Source organism: Natrix helvetica, assembly GCF_964273705.1.
Source record: "Natrix helvetica genome assembly, chromosome: 2".
Classification (NCBI taxonomy): Eukaryota; Metazoa; Chordata; class Lepidosauria; order Squamata; family Natricidae; genus Natrix; species Natrix helvetica.
The window spans coordinates 278,746,308-278,768,053 of record NC_138552.1 but is presented as its reverse complement, the minus strand read 5'-3'; the positions used below and the strand labels follow the sequence as shown (position 1 = coordinate 278,768,053).

The 21,746-nt window shown below is 43.4% G+C and overlaps 1 protein-coding gene across 8 annotated transcripts in view; it reads right to left on the bottom strand.

The window, feature by feature from the left end:
• Window positions 1-1,170: 1,170 nt before the first annotated feature.
• The window catches only part of COL26A1 (collagen type XXVI alpha 1 chain), a 180,804-nt gene continuing 160,228 nt past the window's right edge, over window positions 1,171-21,746 (bottom strand). For 2 of the 8 annotated variants that reach the window (XM_081942436.1, XM_081942437.1), the window contains exons 9-15: window positions 20,941-21,002; window positions 17,730-17,792; window positions 13,862-13,906; window positions 9,592-9,636; window positions 7,416-7,500; window positions 6,343-6,507; window positions 1,171-2,401 (exon numbers count right to left, since the gene is read on the bottom strand). In XM_081942436.1, coding sequence (XP_081798562.1) covers window positions 6,350-6,507; window positions 7,416-7,500; window positions 9,592-9,636; window positions 13,862-13,906; window positions 17,730-17,792; window positions 20,941-21,002 — 458 coding nt within the window. In that variant the 3' untranslated portion in view covers window positions 1,171-2,401; window positions 6,343-6,349. The remainder of the gene's footprint in view (window positions 2,402-6,342; window positions 6,508-7,415; window positions 7,501-9,591; window positions 9,637-13,861; window positions 13,907-17,729; window positions 17,793-20,940; window positions 21,003-21,746) is intronic. The other 6 variants (XM_081942438.1, XM_081942440.1, XM_081942441.1 and 3 more) reach the window with 6 other exon arrangements.

Below are 21,746 nucleotides of genomic sequence, written 5' to 3'. Positions count from 1 at the left end.
ATCTTCAAGTTGCCAAGATTGAGAAACACTGCTCTAAGACAAACTTATAACAAGTTGCAGGTTGATAAACACATTTTTAAAAATCTAATAAGCTGCACTGACTTGTGTTGCAAGAATTTCAATTACGGTAAATGAACTAAGGCCGTGATGGCGAACCGATGGCACGTGTGCCAGAAGTGGCATGCAGAGCTCTCTCTGCTGGCAAGCGTGCTGTCGCCCCAGGTCAGATCTCTGTGGCGTTTCTTTCATGAGCTTTTGTTTACCTGCAAATGATGAAACAGAAGCTCACAAAAGAAAAAGATCCTACCTCTTGCTGCACTGCCAGTGTTGGGATGCTCCCCCTCCCGCTGGCCAGCTGGTTTTGGGTCTCTGCTGTGCATGCACGCATGTCTGTACATGTATGTGCATGTTGGCATGCACATATCAGCGGATGTGCACCTTTCAGTTTGGGCATGTATGCACACGCGGTTTGGGCGCTCAGTGTCTAAAAGGTTTGCCATCAGTGAACTAAGATATATCCTCTATACCAGGGGTCAGCAAACTGCGGCTCTGGGGCTGCATGTGGCTCTTTCCTCCTTCTGCTGCAGCTCCGTCACCAGTCGGCGCCACAATTTTGAGAGGAGCTTCCGGTGGGAGGGGAGAAGCACAGTGCGCCAGGGGAAGACTCTATGGCAAGGGGAGGGTTTTCCAGTTGTCTCCACAATTGATAGGGCTTTTGGTTATGACAGGTAGAGGAAAAAGTACGCCGTGCTAGGAGGTGACTCTATGGTGGGGGAACTGAACTTCCGGTCAGCTCCAGAATTGAACAGGGGGCTTCCGGTTAGGATCTTTGTGGCTCCCAGTGTTTTCTTTTCTGTGGGAAATGGGTCCAAATGGCTCTTTGAGTGTTTAAGTTTGCCGACCCCTGCAGTTAGCAAACCATTTGTATGGCTGGAGGACTTTATGTGAATTCTACTTAAGTTCTGGAAAGCCTTAAAACCACCTTAGCTGTCCCTCCTAGTAGATACAGGGACAAAAATCTACATATTTCAATTCTAGAAGGATGGGTGTGATGTTAGCCTTTTATAACAAACAAGCCAAAAATGTCTTTTAAAAAATCGATTACATAATCTTTTGTTCATCACAATCTGAACACATCTAATGAAGCCGACTGAGATATACAGAACCATATGTGATAATAAATTTATTAATATTTAAGATGCCATAAGACACTTCATTTTTTTCCCTTACATGCTAGGAATGCCACACTATTCTCTTCTCTGCCATTGACATCTCATGGTTGAACTAAAATGCAAGGGGTGAGGCCATTATCCACACTTTGCCTGTGAAATTTCATTCGTTTAGGAGCATTATCAAAATATATATCAATAACAGGTGCAAATGAACTTTAGTAAGAAGTGAAATAAGGAAGGAATCTTAAAAAAAAACATCTTACAGGTAAGAAATTAGCCACAACAGAACCACAGATGGTAAACTCTTGCAAAACGAGAAAGTTATTGGCTTTATAAACCTTAATTTTGGATTATAACATCAAAGTTACTGCTCAAAAATCTAGTTGGATTTGGGGGAGAATTAAAGGAAAGTATGTATATTCCCTAGTGCTTGGCTCTGTGGCTATAGGAGCCATATCCATACAATATTTGTGGCAACAGTATTTAAGGAGGCGGCATTACATTCTTCTCAAGTTGCTTGATTGGCTTCTCAACCTAACCTACAGATTTCCTGGTGATCTCCAGTCTACATGTTCACCAATTCTGTTTAGTTTCTCAAGGTCAGTCAAGTTTGGCTAGGCACTATAAATCTGGATAACACAAAGATTTATATAGAATGATGGTTTTCAGACCGAGCTCAATTGTGAGGTTTCTTGGATGCTTGGTGTGAGTTCTACAATTAGAAGATCAATAACAGTCTTGGAGTGATCATTAACTACAGCTTACTTCTATTAATTGTTCCCCCCCCCCCTCCCTTGCAATATGAGCTTGGGTTGTTTCCTGCAGTGCATAGTCCATTCATTCAAAGCCATGGTAGGGCCAATAAACACATTCCGCACTCTTCATGGATAGGGGTGTGTGCTCTAGAATGTTATTCCCAGAATGTTCTAGACTGCAGCACTGGCTCCATGGCAGACAGGTCACATCAGTGACGTTACAGACATCTCTACAAATGTTGCTGTCTTTATGACATGAGACTTCTTGGGATTGGAACTTTATTGTAATCACCTGAGACGGGCCCCCCGAAACAAGAACAGAAATAGCATGTATGTAAAATGTGAAGAATATTTTTTAAAAGATCATGGAAAGTTCAAGGAAGGTATTCCAGTTGGACATGGCTCCATCCTCCTGACCTGCAGGACTTCCCAACAGGAGTAAACAGAGGTCTCTTCAAGCCTTCGCTGTTGGACCTACCAATGAAAAGGAATCCATTAACATTTTCTTTAACTTTTGGGCTCCCGTTGTGACAGTCATGGGAGGAACCAATTCAATTTCATGTCTTTACTTTCTTGTCATGAAATATTTAATCTTTTTAACTCTATTTAATTTTTACTTAATATAAACCCAACCAAGCTTGACGTTTCCTCCAATAACACCGTTTTTTAAGGAAAGTTACCATATTTTTGGAGTATAAGACGCACCTAAAAAGTGGGTGAAAATCTGGGTGCGTCTTATATGCTGAATACAATATTTTTGGCCTCCAGAAACCATGCCCCCTTCGCAAAAATGGACAAGCAGAGGGTTTGGGAGTCTTGCAATGTAATCCTGGGGGCTGGGGAGGGCAAAAACGAGCAAAAAAAGGGCCATTTTTGTTAGTTTCCCCCCCCCCCCAGGAGTGCCCCCCTGGGAGCACTCTACAAGCCTCCCTGTTTTTTGCAGAAAATGGGCCTGTTTTTACGAAAAATGGGCCGTTTTTTGCTCGTTTTTGCTCCCCTCCCAGTCTTAAGGAGCACTTTGCAGGCCTCTCAAACTCTCTGCATCCCCCGTTTTTCACAAAAAATGAGGCCTGCAGATGGTTTAGGAGTCCTGCAGAGTACAAAAATGTTTTTTTTTTAAATTTACCTCTTCAAAATCTTGGTGTGTCTTATACTCCGGTGTGTCTTATACTTCAAAAAATACGGTCTTACACAGAAGCCAAAGACAGTTCTGGACTTACAAAAAGATCTACACCCCTGCTTTGCAGATTTAAAACAAGCAAAAAAACAAACCACTAGGCAGAAATCTACCCCAAAGGGAATCCTGGAAAGGTTTGAATGATGAAGGGATTTCAATTAACAAATTGTTTAATGGAGGCCAGGTGGATTTTCTATTATAAGTAGATTCCCTGAGGCTCATAGTGGTGCCAGCCTTGTCTCACCGTCTCAGAAATTATGCTTCATCAATACAGAGAAGGGGCATCTGTCGGGTATGGAGGTGTGTCAAAATCAGCAAGATGGCAGACGAAATATCGTGTGTAATCCCCTCCCTCCCTTGAATCATATTCCATCCAAAATTTTGTTGATTTTAATTCACTACTGAAGACAATACTGATATACAGTAATATTCCAGAGTAAGCATAACAAAATGGCAGCTTTTCCAAAGTTAAATGTTTCTGGGTACTTCAGAAGTTGTGGGTCACTGGAGGATTTTACAAAGAGATTGGACATCCATTTGTCTGAAGTGGTGTAGGACAGGGGTGTCAAACTGGGGGTCCATGGGCCAGATGCATCACATTTAGGTCACACCCACCCAGTGGTGGGTTCCTGCCGGATCGTACCAGATCGCGTGCTCCCTTTCGCGCTCTCCCTTTCGGCGCTAAACCCGGAAGTACGGTGTTGCCCCGCCCCTGGCGACGGGACGACGCTTGCCTGCGCTCCACCAGCTCGGCTGGGAACGGAGACGTTTCTCTGCTCAGCAATGTCTTCAGTGGAGTGGTGGCAGCCTGTCAGGCTGAGCCTGCATCCCTTTCAGGTGCTCCGCTCCGCTGAGGAAACGTCTCCGTTCGCAGCCGAGCTGGTGGAGCACAGGCAAGCGTCGTCCCGTCGCCAGGGGCAGGGCAACACCGTACTTCCGGGTTTAGCGCCGAAAGGGAGCGGGCGATCCGGTGCGATCCCGCAGGAACCCACCACTGCACCCACCCCAGGTCCGCGAAGGGGGGAAACACTGCAAAATGTCACATGATGGTAATGTGATGTCGTGAGTTTGACCCCTGTGGTATAGGATCTCCTGCTTGAGCAGCGGGTTGGATTAGAAGACCTCCAAGGTCCCTTCCAACTCTGTTATTCTGTTCTGTTTGGTTCTCCTCTGTTCTGTACTACTCAGCTATTTGAGATTTGCTGTAGGATAGCATTTCCTAACCTGGTGCATCTTAACTGGCTAGAATTACAATTCCAACTACGCCTATTCTTGTTTGGGGAGCATACTGGGATGCAGGCTCAGCCTGCCAGGCTGCTTCTATGTGTGATGCACAAAAGAGGGAAAAATAATGGGTTTTTTGGTCGATCGTTTTTAATATTAAAAAGTAAGGCACATTAATTCATGCTTGCATTACTTTGTTTTCCTTTTCCCTCTCCTTGTGTTTCTCCTTCTATGCCATCTTTTTTTTTTCATTTGAAACACCAAATGCAACAACTGCTTGGATTCAGTTACTGTGTAGGATTGTCTGGAAATTTTCAAGCTGAGGGGTGAGCCATATATCATTTAGATATATCATAAATAAAAGCAGCACCTACCCACTGAGCGTTAATCTACTTTAGACATTGAAACAAATTGGATTTCCCAATCAAATCCACTTTCCAGTGTAAGTATTTTTCTCGTGCTAACACCCAGAGTGAAAAATGGAAATGTAGCAGAAAAGCCATGAGTCAAACAAACAAATAAATAAATAAAATGTATATGTATATGTCAGGAGTGTGTTGCTGCCGGCATTACTGCCAGTTCGCAACTCGTGTGCAATGTGTGTGTGCACGCCAGACTCTTGCTATGCATGTGTGCACTGTTCAGTGTTAATTGACTGTTGCACAGTCACTAAAATCCAAAATGACGGCGGCAAAGCGGCAGCAAGGGAACCAATTTGGGGGCGTGGCATGCCTGGGTCGCTGCCGGTTCTGCGACCCAGGCATGAATTCCACTACCAGTTCAGCTGAACTGGGCCGAACCGGCAGCAACCCACCTCTGGTATATGTATGTGTTGTGGCCTAGCAGGATCCAGTTGAGCTGCTGATGGACTCGGATAGCGAGGAACCATATGAGTCTGCCCTGGACAATGTGGAGGACCCTGTGCAGAGTTCAAACTCAGAGCAGGGACCAGAGAGGCTGGTTGGCCACCAGGAGGCGCCTGAGGCATGGAGTAGTGGGGAGGATCAAAGGCAGTTTGTCCCTGATGCTAGATTGAGAAGGGCTGAGAAACGGAAGCAGCAACTCTGTAGGCAGACTCACAGAAGATGATTAAGCACAGGTGGTTGTGGATTGGCCCCTCCCAAAAGAGATTATAGGTGGGGCGTTGGGAGGGGACATTTGCCGGAAACAACCGTTTGAATTAGTAGTTAAGAACATCTATGTATTCTAGCCGTGTCTGCTCGTTTGGACTATCTACGTTGCTTCATTCAAATTATTTGGGTTGCTCTATTGAACGTGAGTTGTCTTGGCCCTCAACCAAAGGATTTGTTATCTCAGTAATTAAACAGTGGCAAACAGCCAAGCCTGTGTTCTGGTTTATTCACAGGTGTGGAGAGGGGGGAGGGGGCAGAACATGTATGTATATATCTCTCTCACACTTATATATATCTCACTCATTTTCCAGTGGCAAAAATATCAGAAGCAATTTGGTATATATAAAGTGTTTTGTCAAAGCACCTGGTATGCCCAAATATGGGAGGGAGCATACCAGGTGCTTTGACAAAACACTTAATCATTCCTCTGGCTCAGCTTATGAGGGAGGAGAGCTTGTGGCTTAGAGGTTAATATAACTGCCTAACATGGGAAAACAGCCTAAGTTCAAATCCCAGTAAGGGTATGGCTAGCTGATAAGAGCTAAATAGCTTGAAATAGATCTATACTAGTCTCCCTTCATTTATTTATCAGCAAAAATGCAATATATATATAATTATAAAAACCTTATGCCTTTTGGTAAATTTGGTCAGTGAGAGAAGGCGCCATCAAATTCCTTCTGATATTTTTGCCCCTGGAAAGTGAGTGCATTAGAACTTTCTCAAATTCCCAACAAATAATTACTCTTTGAAAAACACTGTTCACAGCCAAGGCAATTATTGAGTGGGAAGACCAATAAGAGAGAGGAACTTCTGGTGACACATCTGCACACCTTTGCACTGCCTTGCACAACGGAAAGGGAGAGGGAGCATAGGAATCTTACTAAAGTTTTATTGTCTCCGGTCACTTTTCGCCCTTGGTCTGCTGTCATCCAGAAGTGAAGAAAGGATCTGGTTCGAATGGTGTCGCTTGTTTTTCGTGTTTGCTCGGAGCGGGGCGCCCAGGATCACGTCTTGTCCTGAGCCTGGTTCAACGGAAGACAAAGAATCTGAAAACAAAGGAAACCGGGACGGGGGTGTTGTTTAAAAAACAGGGAGGGGACAGCGGGAAATGCCCTGGCCATGGAGGAACCCCTCACCTCTCTGGAAAGAGAGAAAGTCTGAAAGCTTTGGCTGCCAGAGAGACAGACAGATCAATGGCAGTAAATTATAAATTCTGCAATCAACTGCTATCCAAATAACCAAGAACTGGTTTCGTGTAGCAGTCAAAGTGCTGCACTAGAAACTGGGAGACGTGAGTTCTAGTCAGTGATAGACATTCTCTCTCAACCCACCTTGCGCCACTGGGGTGTCTTTGTTGTGGGGAAAATAGGCAGAACAGAAACCTAAAATTTTTTATAAATGAATGACGTTCTGGACCTGTGGCTGCTCTTGCTGTATTGCCATACTTAGCCAAACTGTAAGGGGCCCACTCCAAAAATGCCCTTTTGCCCCTCCAAAAATGAGATTTCATCATCCGAAAGGGAAACATGCCATGGTTTTGATTTAAAATTTGTGCCTGCTCATTTCAATATCCAGGTACAAATGTAGAAATGCATTTTAAAATTTAGACGAAAATGCAACACGTCCCCTCATAAAAGGAGAAACGGAGTTGCTGAACTGCATATATCAGGGGGGTCAAACGCACAGCCTGCGGGCCGGATGCGTCGTGTCCTGGGCCCACCCACACAGAGTGGGGGACCTGATACGTCACATGATACCGACGTGATGACGTGAGTTTGGCATCCCTGGCATATATGATCAAATGTTCAGGAGTTGGCACCTTTGAATAGACAACAATAAACTGTCCCTTCTTCAAGCCTTTAAACTGGACTTCTGGCCAACTACCTTTCACATTGCCCCTCCAGGATAAGGCAAGCAGGTCCCTTGAAGTAAAGCCAGGTTTTCCGGCACTCACCATGAATCCCTATCATATGTTCTAAAATTAGCACCCTCTCTGCCAAAATCTTCAAGGCCTCTCGCAGTTGTTGGACCCCTTCGCCCTACAGAGGAGAGAAAAAGTGAGGGAGGGACAAGACATTTGTGCATGGTGTTGTAGGAAGTTAGCACCCACCCTTCTCCTGGAAAAATGAAATATTTTAGGAAATATTAAAAGGGCAGAATATTTCACCCAAAGGGAGACAGAAACTCATCCCCCTCCCACCTTTGTCAGTGAGCCATTAAGACTGGGCCAGTCTATTCTACATAACAAAGATCTACCTCCTTTAGGCAGAGCCATTATAGGAATCCCAAAGCCCTTTCATTACATCATCACCCAACAAGAGTCAACCAAACTTGGGACTCAAAAAACCCTCTACAAAGTTACTCCTACATGGCCCCATGGGACTCTGATAACCAATCAGGGTACAAGCTTAAATTCAAAAGCCCAGAGAGGGCATAAAATCGAGGCACTCTCAGCATCCCTTTTGCCCAGGACCTCGAACCATGTGGTCCTGTCCACCATTAAAAACCATCTTTCCAAGCAGTCTCCGCGTTTTCAGCATCTTTCTTCCTACTTGGAACAGAACCCAGAAGGACATTTCTTTCAACAGTGTTAAACTCCTATGTCCTCTTTGCTTTTCTTAAACCAAATGGGAAGTATTTCAGTGACTCATTCAACCTCTTAAGGACTGTCTGCATTGTTTCAAAATGGTTGACACTGGTAGTCCTTGGCCTACAGCTGTAATGGAGCCTGCCCGTTATAGTCATATGTTGGAAGGGTCATAAAACAGGGCCAATCAGGTGACTGACTCAATTCTATTATCTTTCTTGCAGCAGTCATTAAGCAAGCACTGTGGTCATTAAGCAACCCAATGGTTTGCTATGGGTTTGCTAGAAGCAGTTCATATTTAACATTTGGCATTTCACCTCCTCTTATTCAGATCAGAGCAATTGGGAGCAAATAGGATTTAAAGCCTGACATACAATGACCGGAAGCTCTGATAACACCATGGAAATACACTATATTGCCAAAAGTATTCGCTCACCCATCCACATAATCAGAAGCAGTTGTGAGCGAATACTTGGCAATATAGTGTATCATACAATGGTATTTCACATTTAAAATCAGACCTTGATCTCATACAGTGGTGTTTGGAGATTTTTCTTATACTCCACACCTTCCAAACTCCTGCAAATTTCCATTCTGTCTGGGATTAGTATCTGGAGGTACAGTTTTTGAACCTCTACCTGAATTAAAGCACAGAAGGTCAACTGGAGGCTCAAAATGAACTGCAATTAATATTCAGAGGGCACCCATTCTCTCTCTCCCTCATCCCATTTCCAATTATTTCTCCCACAGAGACAGGAACCTCTGAATTAGTATCTGGAGGTGACTTGAAACTGAACCAAAACCTAATCCAGAGAAGATGGTGTACACAGAGTTATCACCTGCTCAGATTTATATTTAGTTCTAAGCAGAAGTGGTATTCAGCAGGCTCAGACTGGTTCCCCCGAACCGGTAGCGGAAATCGTGGATGGGCGATTTGCCCATGGCTCTATGCCATTCTATTTAGGCACGTCTTTGAGGCCGGGCGAATGCATGGAAGGCGCGCACACAAGCAAAGTGCATGCGCGAAAGGCCAGGCACATGCGTGGAAGGGGCGTGCAAGCGGCTAACCGGTGGTAATAAAATGTGAAACCCACCGCTGGTTCTATGACGTTCACCCTTCCCCGAGTGGCCAACTCCACAATCAGGGAATTTACTGAATCTGAATTAATTGGGAAGTTTGAGTTTTCAATGATTGAAAAGAAGAGTTTTTAGGAAGTGAACCTGCTACATCAAATGCCATCAAGTCCGAGGAGGTCTCTCTCTTTGTCACCTCATTTACCACAAGCGCTGTCAGATTTAGTTTCTTACAGAGAAGCACGCACTGCTTTACCACTTGTCAAGGAAAGCCCTCCAGGACATGGAATATTAAAGAATCTCTCCTACTTTCCGAGACGTTTGGCTTAAAATGCTGGCCTTTTTATGAACTCCAAGAATAGGCTTCTGAACCTGGGATGGCCTTTTCAACTCAATGCTAGATTATCGCTACACAGCGATACAAGGAGAGACTGCTGACACGATTGAGAAAAGTTGACTGCATCCTTACATCGGCACCTCTGTCTCCTTCTTCACCTTTCTTACCAGGTTCACCCTAAAAAAAGAAAAAGCAGACAGAAATTGATAGCAGACTGACAACAGTGTCTTTCCAGTAGTAAAGGAGGGATAGAACCGTGCTATGAGCTATGATTCAAGATCTTAGTCTCCTTCCACATTCCCCAATGTTGTCTCGTCCTGATGTGCTGGACTTCAACTCTCAATTCTCATCAGCTCTTCCTCCAACATTGGCTGGAGAAAGCTACTCTATGTTCTCCAAGGAAACCCTTAAGTAGTGTAGGAAGTTAGCAGCCACCTCTCTCCCAGAGAAATGCAGTATTTTAGGAAATATTAAAAAGGCAGAATATTATATTTCCCTGAATGAGAAAAGGAGAAACATGTTTTTAAAGACAAAGCAGCTCCCTGCAGCTTTCTGCCCCCCACCCCCACCTTTGTCAATGGACCATTAAGGCCCGAGCCAGTCTATTCTACATAACAGCGGTAGGATTAGCCCTCTACCCATCTCACTACATGGCACCTGGAAAGATTACATTACCCAGCAAAGGCTCAAGCAAGCCCGGGACACAAAGCCTAAGAGTTAGGTAAGACTTCCGCCCCCTGGGAATCTGACAGCCAATGGGATACATTTCTTACACAGGAACAGGAAACAGAGAGGTGGGGCCCAATAGAGGGTATAAAACTCAGTCTCTCTCAGCATCTCTGCCCTTTTTCTGCTCAGGAGCTCAAGCCATGTGATCCTGTTCAGGAACTCAAGCCATGTGGTCCTGTTCAGGAACTCAAGCCATGTGATCCTGTCCACTATTAAACCATCTTTCCAAACAGCCTCCGTGTTTCCAGGGTCTTTTTCCCCACTTGCAATTGAACCCAGAAGGACATTGCTTCCAACAGTAGCTTAGTCAATGCTTATTGGTTGTTGAATCAGATAGGGGTTACAAACTTAATGGGTAGTGTCATGAAACCAAGCAAACCATCATAGGTCTTGCCAATAACAATTAGGAGGCTCCCTCTAGAGCCTTCAGTGGTTGCAGTCAGTTGCTTCAGCACAGGTACACCTGGCTTATTGAAACACCACTCCAGGGACAAGTGTGGGGTCTGAAATCCATTAACAACACGCATCGGCTTTGATCTCTTCCTGAAATACGCTATCCATTAGTGGCGTGCTTTAAAATTATCTCCTGGCCCACCCAAGAAGCAGCTCTCCACAAACAAAAGCATTGGATTGAAAACAGAGGGCTGGCTTGACTGTCCTTGAAAAACTCCGAATGCGAAGGACGGAAAGAGATTTTGCCAGTGACAAAAGAAAGAGGCAGAAAGTTAATATACGGGGAGAGGTTACTTTTTTAAAAAATGGAAGAATCCAATTTTACATGGTCTTTCTATGTTGTTTCTCTAATCTAAGGCCTTTGGGGATGCATTTAAGCTAGAAATCCCAAAATTCCAGGCACCACAAATCTGAGTAAAGTGAAATCTAAGTAAAGGAAAAAAAATAGGTATAGATTTTTCTTTTCTTTTTGGGGCCTTCAAATCAGCGTTGATTACAAGCAGTCCTTGACTTCAGTCTGGTGGCTTAGTAACCATTTGAAGTTACAACAGCCCCCCTCAAGAGATACTTATGACCCCTGATTCAATAGTGGTGGCATAACTACTATGCAGAGGAGCTGGACAAAGGAACAGATTTGCCCAACTGGACTGGGCAAGGATGGCTGGCAGGTTCATAGCAGTCAGGAAGATCATGCCCAGGAATGGGCAGTGCAAGAGGCTGTGAGGGGTTGCTGATCAGTGAGAGTGCCCCCCCCCCCATCCTGGGAGAAGAAGGCAATATAAGAGACCCAGCCAGTATAGAGGAATTGGGGAGTGGGATAGAACTGGAAAGCAAAAGAGAGGACTGAGAACAAATCATACAGGAGACTGAGATGATGACTGACATGGAGTGAAGACGTCAGCAGGAAAGGCAAAGGAAAGAACAGAGGGGAGTGGGCGGAAGAAAAGTGGGTAAGAGAAGTGGCAAACAAAATAATGTGACAGAAAGTAAAACGGGATTAGAGAATGAAATCTAGTGCTACGAGAAACAATGAAGACTATCAGGTGATCCAGAAAGTGAAGAATGGGTCAGTAGAGGACCCTGACAAGCGGTTAATGGACAGTGAGGGGATGAGGGGGATTTAGATTAGTGTCCCAGGGAGGAGGCCATTTTGGAGGCCAAGACTACACCATTGGCCTCAGGCTGCAACCAGTCATTAAATGCAAGCCACAGAGTCTAAATAGAAGACTTTAAGCAATTGTTATTGGTCCTTCAAGAGGGTCTTGATGATGGGGACGGGATTGAATGAAGCCACAGAGGAACAGAAGTTACACAATCAGTGTATAATAAATTCGCCTCAAAAAGATGCTGGCCTGGATGAGATAGGAAAGAGGTTAGCACACCTGACCTGGGAGAACCTAAGGGATGGCTGGGACTCCTGGTGCCCCAGTTAATATGAGTAGCGAGTGAATAAAGTCAAAGATAAAATAATGGGTGGAATGAGAGCGAAGAGATGAGACCAGGGGTGGGTTCCAGCCACCATTACTACCAGTTCGGTAGTAAAAAAAATTGCCCCGCGCGCATGGGCATTTTTGTTTAAAATGATCTGTGCATGCGCACATTAAAAAAACAAATAAAAATTTACATTTGTTAATAAAGATTGTTATGCGCATGTGCAGAACAGAAAATCACAATAGCGCCACCAATCATAGAACGGGTACGGTCACGTATCCGCTGGAATTACTACCTATTCGGCTGAACCAGATCAAATAGGTAGGAACCCATCTCTGGATGAGACCCTTCTGCTTCTGGGACCAGAAGAGTGCCGACACCAAGGGGTTGTCAGAGTGGTTAGAGCAGATACACACCAGATGGATAGAGAGGGAATGAAAAGATGTGTGAATGGAAGAGCGATGAATGTGAGCTGGGAAGGGAGGATGGCCTTTGGGACTCCTGCAGCTAATAGGGGAAACAAGGAAGAACTAAGAGGAGGTAGTGTGGAGGGCGAACGTTGAAGTAATAATGGGCTGGAGATAAGAGCTGGGCAGGCTATTAGACGAGTAACAGGCAGTTTGATACTCATCTCTCTCCCAGCTCAGCAACCTCAGCCCTAAGTGGGCGGATTGTGGCTTGCCTCAGCCTCAAGATGTTGCCAGTCCTATGTAGAAGAATAATGGTCATGTTTATGACATGACATGTATTACCAAGACTTGACTGGGAGAAGAGGCAATGTACTCCTCCTTGAAACCTACCCACTGAGTTTTTGTGAAGTGAGGAAGCAAAGACTGCCTAGGACAAATTGGTTGGGAACAAGGGTCATGCTGTAGAGCAGGGGCGTCAAATTCAAGGTCCGAGAGGTGCTTAGATCTTGCCTGCAGGGCCGTGCTGGAAACAGTGAAAGACTGGCCTGTGGTACCTTTGCCAGCAAAAATGGAGCTCGGGAGGGCTGTGCACGGCCCTCCCAGCAGTGGTGGGTTCCTACCGGTTTGGACCGGTTCAGCTGAATTGGTAGTGGTTTGGCAGCCTGGGTCACTGGAACCAGCAGTGACCCAGGCCTGCCATGCCCCCGAACCAGTTCTCTGGGCGGCGCCATAGTAGCACCATCTTGTTTTTTGCTTCTGCACATGCGCAGAACAATTTTTATTGCACTGTGCATGTGTGTGCAGCGTGCATCAAGCGCACCCCGTACATAGAGCAGCTATAAGTGAACCACATGCAGCCTCCCTGAGCTCCGTTTTTGCTGGCAGAGGGCTGCAGGAGGCCATCACAGCCAAAAACGGATCCTCGATGATTGACATTGAGCTGGCCATGCCCACCCTGGCTCCCCGAGGTGAAACACAACTCTGATGTGACCCTCAATGAAATCAAGTTTGACACCCCTGCTATAAGAGGGTGCTAGCCTGTTTCTGATCTTGTGCAGTGGGACAAATGAAGGACCCTATCTATGTTCATCTTGTTGTTACGATCCAGTCCTTATTTGATCCCCTGGAGCTTATTACAGGGGTCTGCAAATTTGGCAAATTTAAGGCTTGTGGAATCCATTTCTCAGAGTTCCTCAGCCTGCATTTTGGGAGTTGGAAGTCCTCAAGTCTTAAAGTTGCCATGTTTGGAGATCCCTGGTTAATTGGCTATGGTGTAGTCTCAGCCGGGGGAAGAGGGGATGCTGTAGAACCTCAACTTTTATGCCTTGGGTGAAATTAAGCCGAAAACATACACGAACACACACAAATAAATCACTTACAGGAAAACCCTTAATGCCTCTTTCACCAGTCTGCCCCGCTGGCCCCTGTCAGAAGTAAAATCAATTAATGGGAAAGTCCAGCTGCTAGGTTAGTAGCTAAAGCAATTTGTTTCTTTGTTTGTTTACATGAGAAGGGGATAGATCAGAGAAGGAATAGATGAGCATCAGAATGTAGAATCGACAACAACATTAAATGAAACTGATTAAATGTAGTGTTTTGATACGAGATAGCCAAAATACCTTTTAGAAGAAGAAATAACTAAAGTTTGGGGAACAAATTCTGTGATCCTTTTGCTTCTTTGTATTATTGTTATGGTTTTTTTAAACTATGAGTTACCATACCTCAGGGCAGTTTTCAATAAAAACTTCAAACAGTTAGTAAAACTCCTAAATTTACAATTGAGCATTAAAATCCAACGAAAATTAAAAGTCTGCTCAAAACATGTGTTTATAAGGCCTTTTGAAATGCCAGCAATGTTGATTTCAAGATCTGAAGAGGCAATGCAGTTCAGACACTAAGGGAACTATAGCTGGTGATCCTTGGGAAATGTTATTTTTATTAGTTTTTTATCTCAGCACTTTAACATATTTTACATAAAATTCAAGATGGCAAATCAAATATTCCTGCCTTCTATTTTCTCTATAAGAACATTGTGAAGTGGATTGGGCTGAGAGAGAGTGACTGGCCCAAAGTCCCCCAGTTTGCTTTCATGCCTAAGGAAGAATTATGGTTTTCTGGTTTCCAAATCAGCACCCTAATCACTAAAATTGATGTAGTAGAATGTATAGTACTTGGTCCTTGGGCCTAATGTACATTGGTTTTAATACACATTGTATTTTGTTCTGAAATGTATGGGGATTCATATATTTCAATGGCATTGGCTATTTTTCAGCATTGGCTGTTTTCCACATTGACCTATGGAAGAACAGAATTTCTTCTATTCGAAATCTTCTTTTGAGCAGCCCCTGGTTGTTAAACTAATTTTCTTAGTTTCCTTTCATAAGAGCTTATGAAAGTTCTGAAGCTACTCCAGAGGTGAAATCCATTTATCTTTGCTATCGGTTCTGTAGCAATGTGAGTGCGCACCTCCACGTATGCGCAGGACCTTCTGCGCATGCACAGAGCATCAAAATGACATCCGGGTGGGTGGGCGGAGCCTTCTACTGAGCGCACCAGCAAAGGTAAGCAAACAGTGAGGGGGCTGAATCCGCTGTGCCACACAATTTAGATTAGCTAGAAAGCAGGAAATCCTGCTTTCTAGCTAATATAAATCAAGCGTCACAGCTGATCGTTGAAAAAACCAGTTCGCCCAACCCGGTAGCAATTTTTTTTACTACCGGTTCAGCTGAACCGCTGGCATCTTTACTAGCGGTTCAGGCGAACCACTCTGAACCGGTAACATTTCACCCCTGAGCTACTCCCTGTTTGGTCAATCAGTAGAGATCTACTGGATTGAAGAACGGAACAGTGAAAGAGAAAGAGAGAATCGTTTAAGGACAGCTTTTTTCCTCATGAATTTGCCTGAAGCGCCGTTTTTCATCTAAGGCCCTTCTCCTGATATCATAATCATCTCAGATATGCCAAATTATATCTGTCATTAAGTGTATTATAGGATCAAATTATATTTGACAGTACACATACCACCATGTTTTCTTAAGATTGTGCTATAATGCAGATTCCAAGAGGATGCATGGTGATTTGGTATGCATGGAAGTATTTGCCTCATACCAATTGGTAAGTCCTTACAGAAGTGTACCTTTTTCTGGGCTTTTGCTACACCAGCTACACCAGCATTTGATTTATTGTGGTGTCAATAAGTACAGGGCACACTTCAGTGTATGGATGGACAATTTATGCCTGATTGCTTCTTCCCTTCTGAATCTGGATTGATGCTTTCCCTCAGTATTTAACACTCTTTTAAAAGTTTCGTTTTAGCTGTTGGATACAGATAGTTCTTGACTTATGGCCAGCTGCTTAGCAACCATTCAAAGTTCTGATGGATATACATGGGGGTACATACACTTGGTTTCAAAGTTCCAACGGTCAACCCCCACGTAGTCACATGACCGCACTTTAGGAGCTTGGCAACTGGGTTACATTTACTGCCATTTGCAGCATCCCATGTAGAGGTGGGTCTTTGCTGGTTCGCCCCAGATCAGACAAACCGGTAGTGGCAGTGGTGGGAGGCTCTGCCCCTCTGCCCTTCGTGCAAGCAAACTGGTAGTAAAATAAATTGAAACCCACCACTGATCCCAAGTTCACGTGACCACATTTTATGATGGTTTAACCAAAAGCCAGTATTTACTTTCGGTTTTTAGCTTATAGAAAACCACGAGTTTGCCCTGGTGGTGTAGTGGTTAAATGCAATATTGCAGGCAAACTCTGCCCACAGCATGAAGTTCAATCCTGACGGAGCTCAAGGTTGACTCAGCCTTCCATCCTTTCAAGGTCAGTAAAATGAGGAGTCAGGTCGTTGGGGGCAGTATGCAAATAATGCTTTTGCATTGTACTTCATGGCCCGTTTCTGTTGCTCCCCTCTGGGAGGAGATTTCGAAGCATTTCTAGCAGGACTACAGATTCTGTAACAGCTTTTTCCCCTATGCCATCTGCCTGGTAATCTCGCAAGATTCATTTCTCTCACCATGTACATGTATACATCCGAACTAGGCTGTGTTGTTTCTCCGTGTCATCTAATATACGTGATACATGCATACTTTTGTATTTATTTATTTAGTCATGTTTATGTAATGCATATAGGAGGTGGGAGACCCTTTGAGAGTTGCATACAACAAAATTTCATTTTAATGTATGCCGATTAGTGTGCATTCAAAGTGACGATAAAGTTATTCTAAGTCTAAACCGCTCAGAGACTCCTGTAAAGAGTTATGGGGTGGTATATAAGCCTAAAATTTTATTGCTATTGCTATGAGTTCACTTAAGAACCATTGCAAAAAAGGTCGTAAAATCGGGTCAGTCATACTGCTGACCCGATTTATGTCTGTTGCAACTTACGACAGTGATGGGCAGGATCCATTACGGTTATAACTCGAGGACTACCCGCAGGCAGGGGAATTAAGAGCCCCTGGTGTCACGAAGGACAGTTCCCCTTGCATTACAGATAACAACGATGAGAATGTTGAGATGTGAGTTGAGGTGTTGACATTGTATAGTTACCAAACAGCAAGCAATATGCAAGCTTATGATGTACGCCAGCACTGTGTGGAATTAGTCAGCCTGGTATCACAATTGCATCATGTAACACGAAGGTTCCTTCAGGAAATATCTTTGATCCCAGCAAGAACTTCCTCCTCACTCTTTTAATTAAAAGATGGAAAGCTGGCTCTTTGCAAGATCAACAATAGCCTCCTGTTTAATCCTTATTTCTTCTTATGAGTCCCACTTGAATTTTTAGGAAATGGAAACAAAGACGAATTACATCCTTCTGGTTCATTCAGGGGTAAATCTAGTTGCCCGTATCTTTTAACAGGATAGAATTTTAACAGGATAGAATTTTGAAGAAAGGGTAGAACAAGGTTTCTCAACTTTAGTAACTTTCAGACATGTGGACTTCAACTCCCAGAATTCCTCACACTGGTGTGTCTGCTGGGGAATCCTAAGAGTTGAAAAATCCACACATCTTAAAGTTGCCAACATGGAGAAACAATGGGGTAGATGAAGGAACTCTTAAGTGAGCAAGCAAGCCAAACAATCACTAAATGAGGATGCCTAAAACATGCTTCCAAAGTTCCAATTATGTCCATTGACTCAACATGCCTATCACCAAGTTCATCATGCATATTTTTAATGCGTAAAAGGGATCTGCTGAACCACACCGGTGATCTGGCAGAAATCTAAAAATTGACTTACCCTTTCGCCCCGATCACCTTTTGGGCCCTTCAGCCCAGGCTGTCCAGGAGAACCAGGAGTGCCCTGATGGAAAGCAATGACATTAGAACTGTGTTTGTCAACCTGGGCTGTTTTAAGATGTGTGGACTTCAACTCCCAGGATTCCCCAGCCTGAATGAATTCTGGGAGCTGAAGTCCACACATCTTAAAACAGCCCAGACTGAGAAATGCTGCATTAAAAGTTACGGTGACTTATGAAAAACTGTAATCTCTGATGGCTCCTTCAGCAATAATTATGTCTTATGTTTTATACTGATCAATAGTCACTGGCTGAATTCACTACTATAAACTAAACAGTGACGTGCGGTGAGGTTTATGACTGGTGAGGCACTGACACAGTGCTGAGTTTCAAATATTTTTAGACTTGTGGACTTCAACTCCCAGAATTCCACAGCCAGGCATGCTCAGTTCCAACTTAAAGCGACAGCATTTGTTTTTCTCCTTTGCTCCTTCTTTCTTTTTCTTTTTCTTCTCCTTCCCCTCCTTCCTCCCTCTCTCCCTTCCTCCCCCTCTCTCAAACACACACACACACACACACACACACACACACACACACACACACAGAAGTTGGATTGGACTATCTCTCCTACCCCTTCCCTCTCTCACTCACTCTCAAACAAACCCCCCACACACACACACAAAAGTTGGATTGGATATCTTTTCCAGTGGCTTGAAGAGTCTTTGCCTGGCTTCCTGCCTCCTCCTGTGGTCTCCTCAGTGCTCGCTTGTGCTCTCCCTCCCCAAGTGTAGTTTGATTGCAGGTGGAGCCACGTTGCCTTTTCAAACTTGTAATCAGTGAAGCTGGGCTAGATTTTTATATAGTTTTATCCAGCTGTGTGTGTGAGAGAGAGAAATGAATGGGGGCCTGGGGAGGAAGTCACTACACTTGGGGAGGGAGAGCACCAGTGAAGTTAAGCAGAGTCATCCACGGTGAGGCAGCAACTAGCTCAGCTTTTTCCTTTTACTTTTTTTTTTCATGATGAGAGTGGTGAGGCTGTGCCTCACTTGCCTCACCCTGACTGCACGTCACTGAAACTAAACAATACAAGATGTTATTGTAATGTCACAGAATCCCTGTCATATTAATACATAATATGCATAGCATAATACATAGTGCTGGATCTTTTCATAGGTAGAAAATATTGCCTTTTGCAAAACAGATAGATCACACACTTATCTTGCCTTGGTTTTACCATGCCCTGCAAACATTATTGCACCTACCTATGACATCCATGTTACAAATGCTGGTTTTACACAATATGTGATGCTTTTCTCTAGCCTATCTTTAGGCCAAATAACTAGCAATATTTCAGCTGAAAAAGTTCGGGTAGTTCTCACCTTAAAACCATTTGTTCAGTGAGTGAAATTACAGGTAGTCCTTGATTTACAACAGTTCATTTGGTGACTGTTCAAAGTTACAACAGCAATGAAAAACAGTTATGATCTTCGTAGCTTCCACATGATCATGGATCAAAATTCAGATGTTTGACAACTGGTTCTTATTTATGACTGTTGCCGTTTCCCGGGATCATGTGATCACCTTTTACGACTTTCTAACGAAGCAAAGTCAATGGGTTATCAGGATTCACTTAACAACCGGGTTACTAACTGCAGTGATTCACTTAACAACTGAGGCAAGAAAGGTTGTAAAATAGGGAAAAACTCACGTAACAAGTTTCTCACTTAGCAACAGAAATTTTGGGCTCAATTGTGGTCGTAAGTCGAGGACTACCTGTACAAAGGACAAATGACCTGTACTCTTAAGTTACAGTCATTGCAGCACTCCTACAATCACGTGAAGAAAATGCATGCACTTAGCAATCCACCTGCCCTTACGACTGACCATAGGGGCATTGGAACTGCACCCCCCCCCAGCAATCTTTCCACCTCCATCCTCCCTTGAAGAATCCCAGAGGCCTTGGGTCTCCTCCCTCTCTCAGCACACCTTGCTCCGCTGACCTCCTTTAAAGGTTGCCTTTCCAAAAGAGAAAGTCAATGCCATGTATTGACCTTGCTACAGAGGCCACCTCATGCCATTCCAGAAGCAGCTGTAATTCTCGCAATCTCCCAGAAAGACATGATTTCTGGATTGAACGCCCAAGAAGCAGGCATAGATAAAGATTTAAGAGAAGAATCTGGAAGGCAAGTTAAAAAAAAAAGCATAGCAACTAAAGTATTGAAGCGGGCAAGAGAAGATGGATAGATTTTTTTTATCGCTGTTTTTATTTGCTTTTCCACTTCCCTCTCTTTCTCTTAAAGCATTGCAATTAAAAGTATTGGAGCAGGCAAGAGACGATGGATGGATGATTTCTCTTTTTTGTTGTTGTTCTGATTTGCTTCTCCTTTTCTCTCTCTCTCTCTTTGCTTATCGCTATTTTTTAGGTAGGTGACATGATTAGAAGTTAGATAGGAAAGAAAAGAAAAGTCTTTTAACAAGGGGTGACATGATTAAAAGCTAGAATAAGTGATAGAAATAAGAGAAGGGGGAATATTAGTGTATACACTTTTATATAATAAAATGAAAGTAATAAGAGAAAATGTGGAACAACCGAACAATGATAGATTGCAACCTAATATAAACACATATTATTATTAGAAATACATAAGTTGATTGAATGTAATAATTATGATTAACTTTATTAGTTTTATTTGTATTAGTCTGTATGACACCCAGGTGCCACACTGTTCACGCAATGATTTGATACATTTATAAAAAAATAAAAAAACTTGGGAGAAAAAGAAAGACTTGATTTTTCAAATCACTCCATTTGGAAAATTACGCTCTTCTGAGATTGCCCTAATGATGCCCACTTTCAGAATGGCACAAGGTGGCCTCTGTAGGAAGGCCACACGTTGCACATTGGCTGGGTACTCTTTCGGAAAGATTGGCCGCAACAGAATCAGTTATGGTCATAGGTTGAGTACTACCTGTAACTATGTGGGTTGTACCAGAGATTAATGACTCCTAAGTTGTACATAAGTTAAAACGTTAAACTATCATGGGTCTGGTACAGAAAGGCAGAATCAGATAAATCAAGCTATTATGACCTTGCCTCTTTAAAAAAGAAAAGCAAACAAATATGAATAGTAATTTTTTTTAAAGCTTAGTAAAAAAAATCACTTTAGTTTGACCTGAAAAGGCTCAACAGGTGGGTGAAAATGGTTTGCCTACCTGTACTCCAGGTACTCCCATTGGCCCTGGTGCTCCCTTGGGGCCTGAAGATCCAGGTGGTCCTGGTGAAAAAAAATGTATTAATGTATTTTAAGGATTTGCATATTACTTAAAGCGCATCTGTATTCTGAGGCAAATACCAATGCTGAATTAAAAGTTGAAAAATTCCAGGCTTTCTTCAAGCCAATGATATCCTGATATGGTTGGATTACACATTCTCTCATTCCCAACTGCCCTGAGTGTCTTAAATGATTTAATTAACCTCTTTTGTCTAATATATCTGGAGGCATCACTCTGAAGAAAGCTATGGAGCATCATCTAGGGTTCATCTATCTGTTCCTTTTTGTTGGAGGAGAAATGCAGAAGATCCCCCCAAAATGGTCTTTGGGTCTCACTAAAAACAGCATAGGGAGAAGGACAGACAATGATCTTGGTGTACTATCTTTCTATTATAAGGATGTGTTTTGCCATTGTTGGTGCTTTCTTTCAGCTTCTACCACAGAGTCATCATAAGCTTTAAATTTCACCCAACACTTCTGGAATATCCATTTATGGCTGAGATGCAGGTCTGGAGAAATCCAAATGCTGGATAACCAAAGACAGTTGTTGCTTGTTTGCAACTAGGACAAAGATAGAAAAAGGCTTACTTTGATAGGCTGTTCCTACCCATCAAGGAACTGGATTCTTCTTTCAGGGTCAGAATTTCAGGTTAATATTCCAATCCTATTTCTCACTTGATATTTACATTTAATAACTTTTGGCATTCCATATCGTCTGAGCAGTTGACAACAAATAGGATTTAGAGC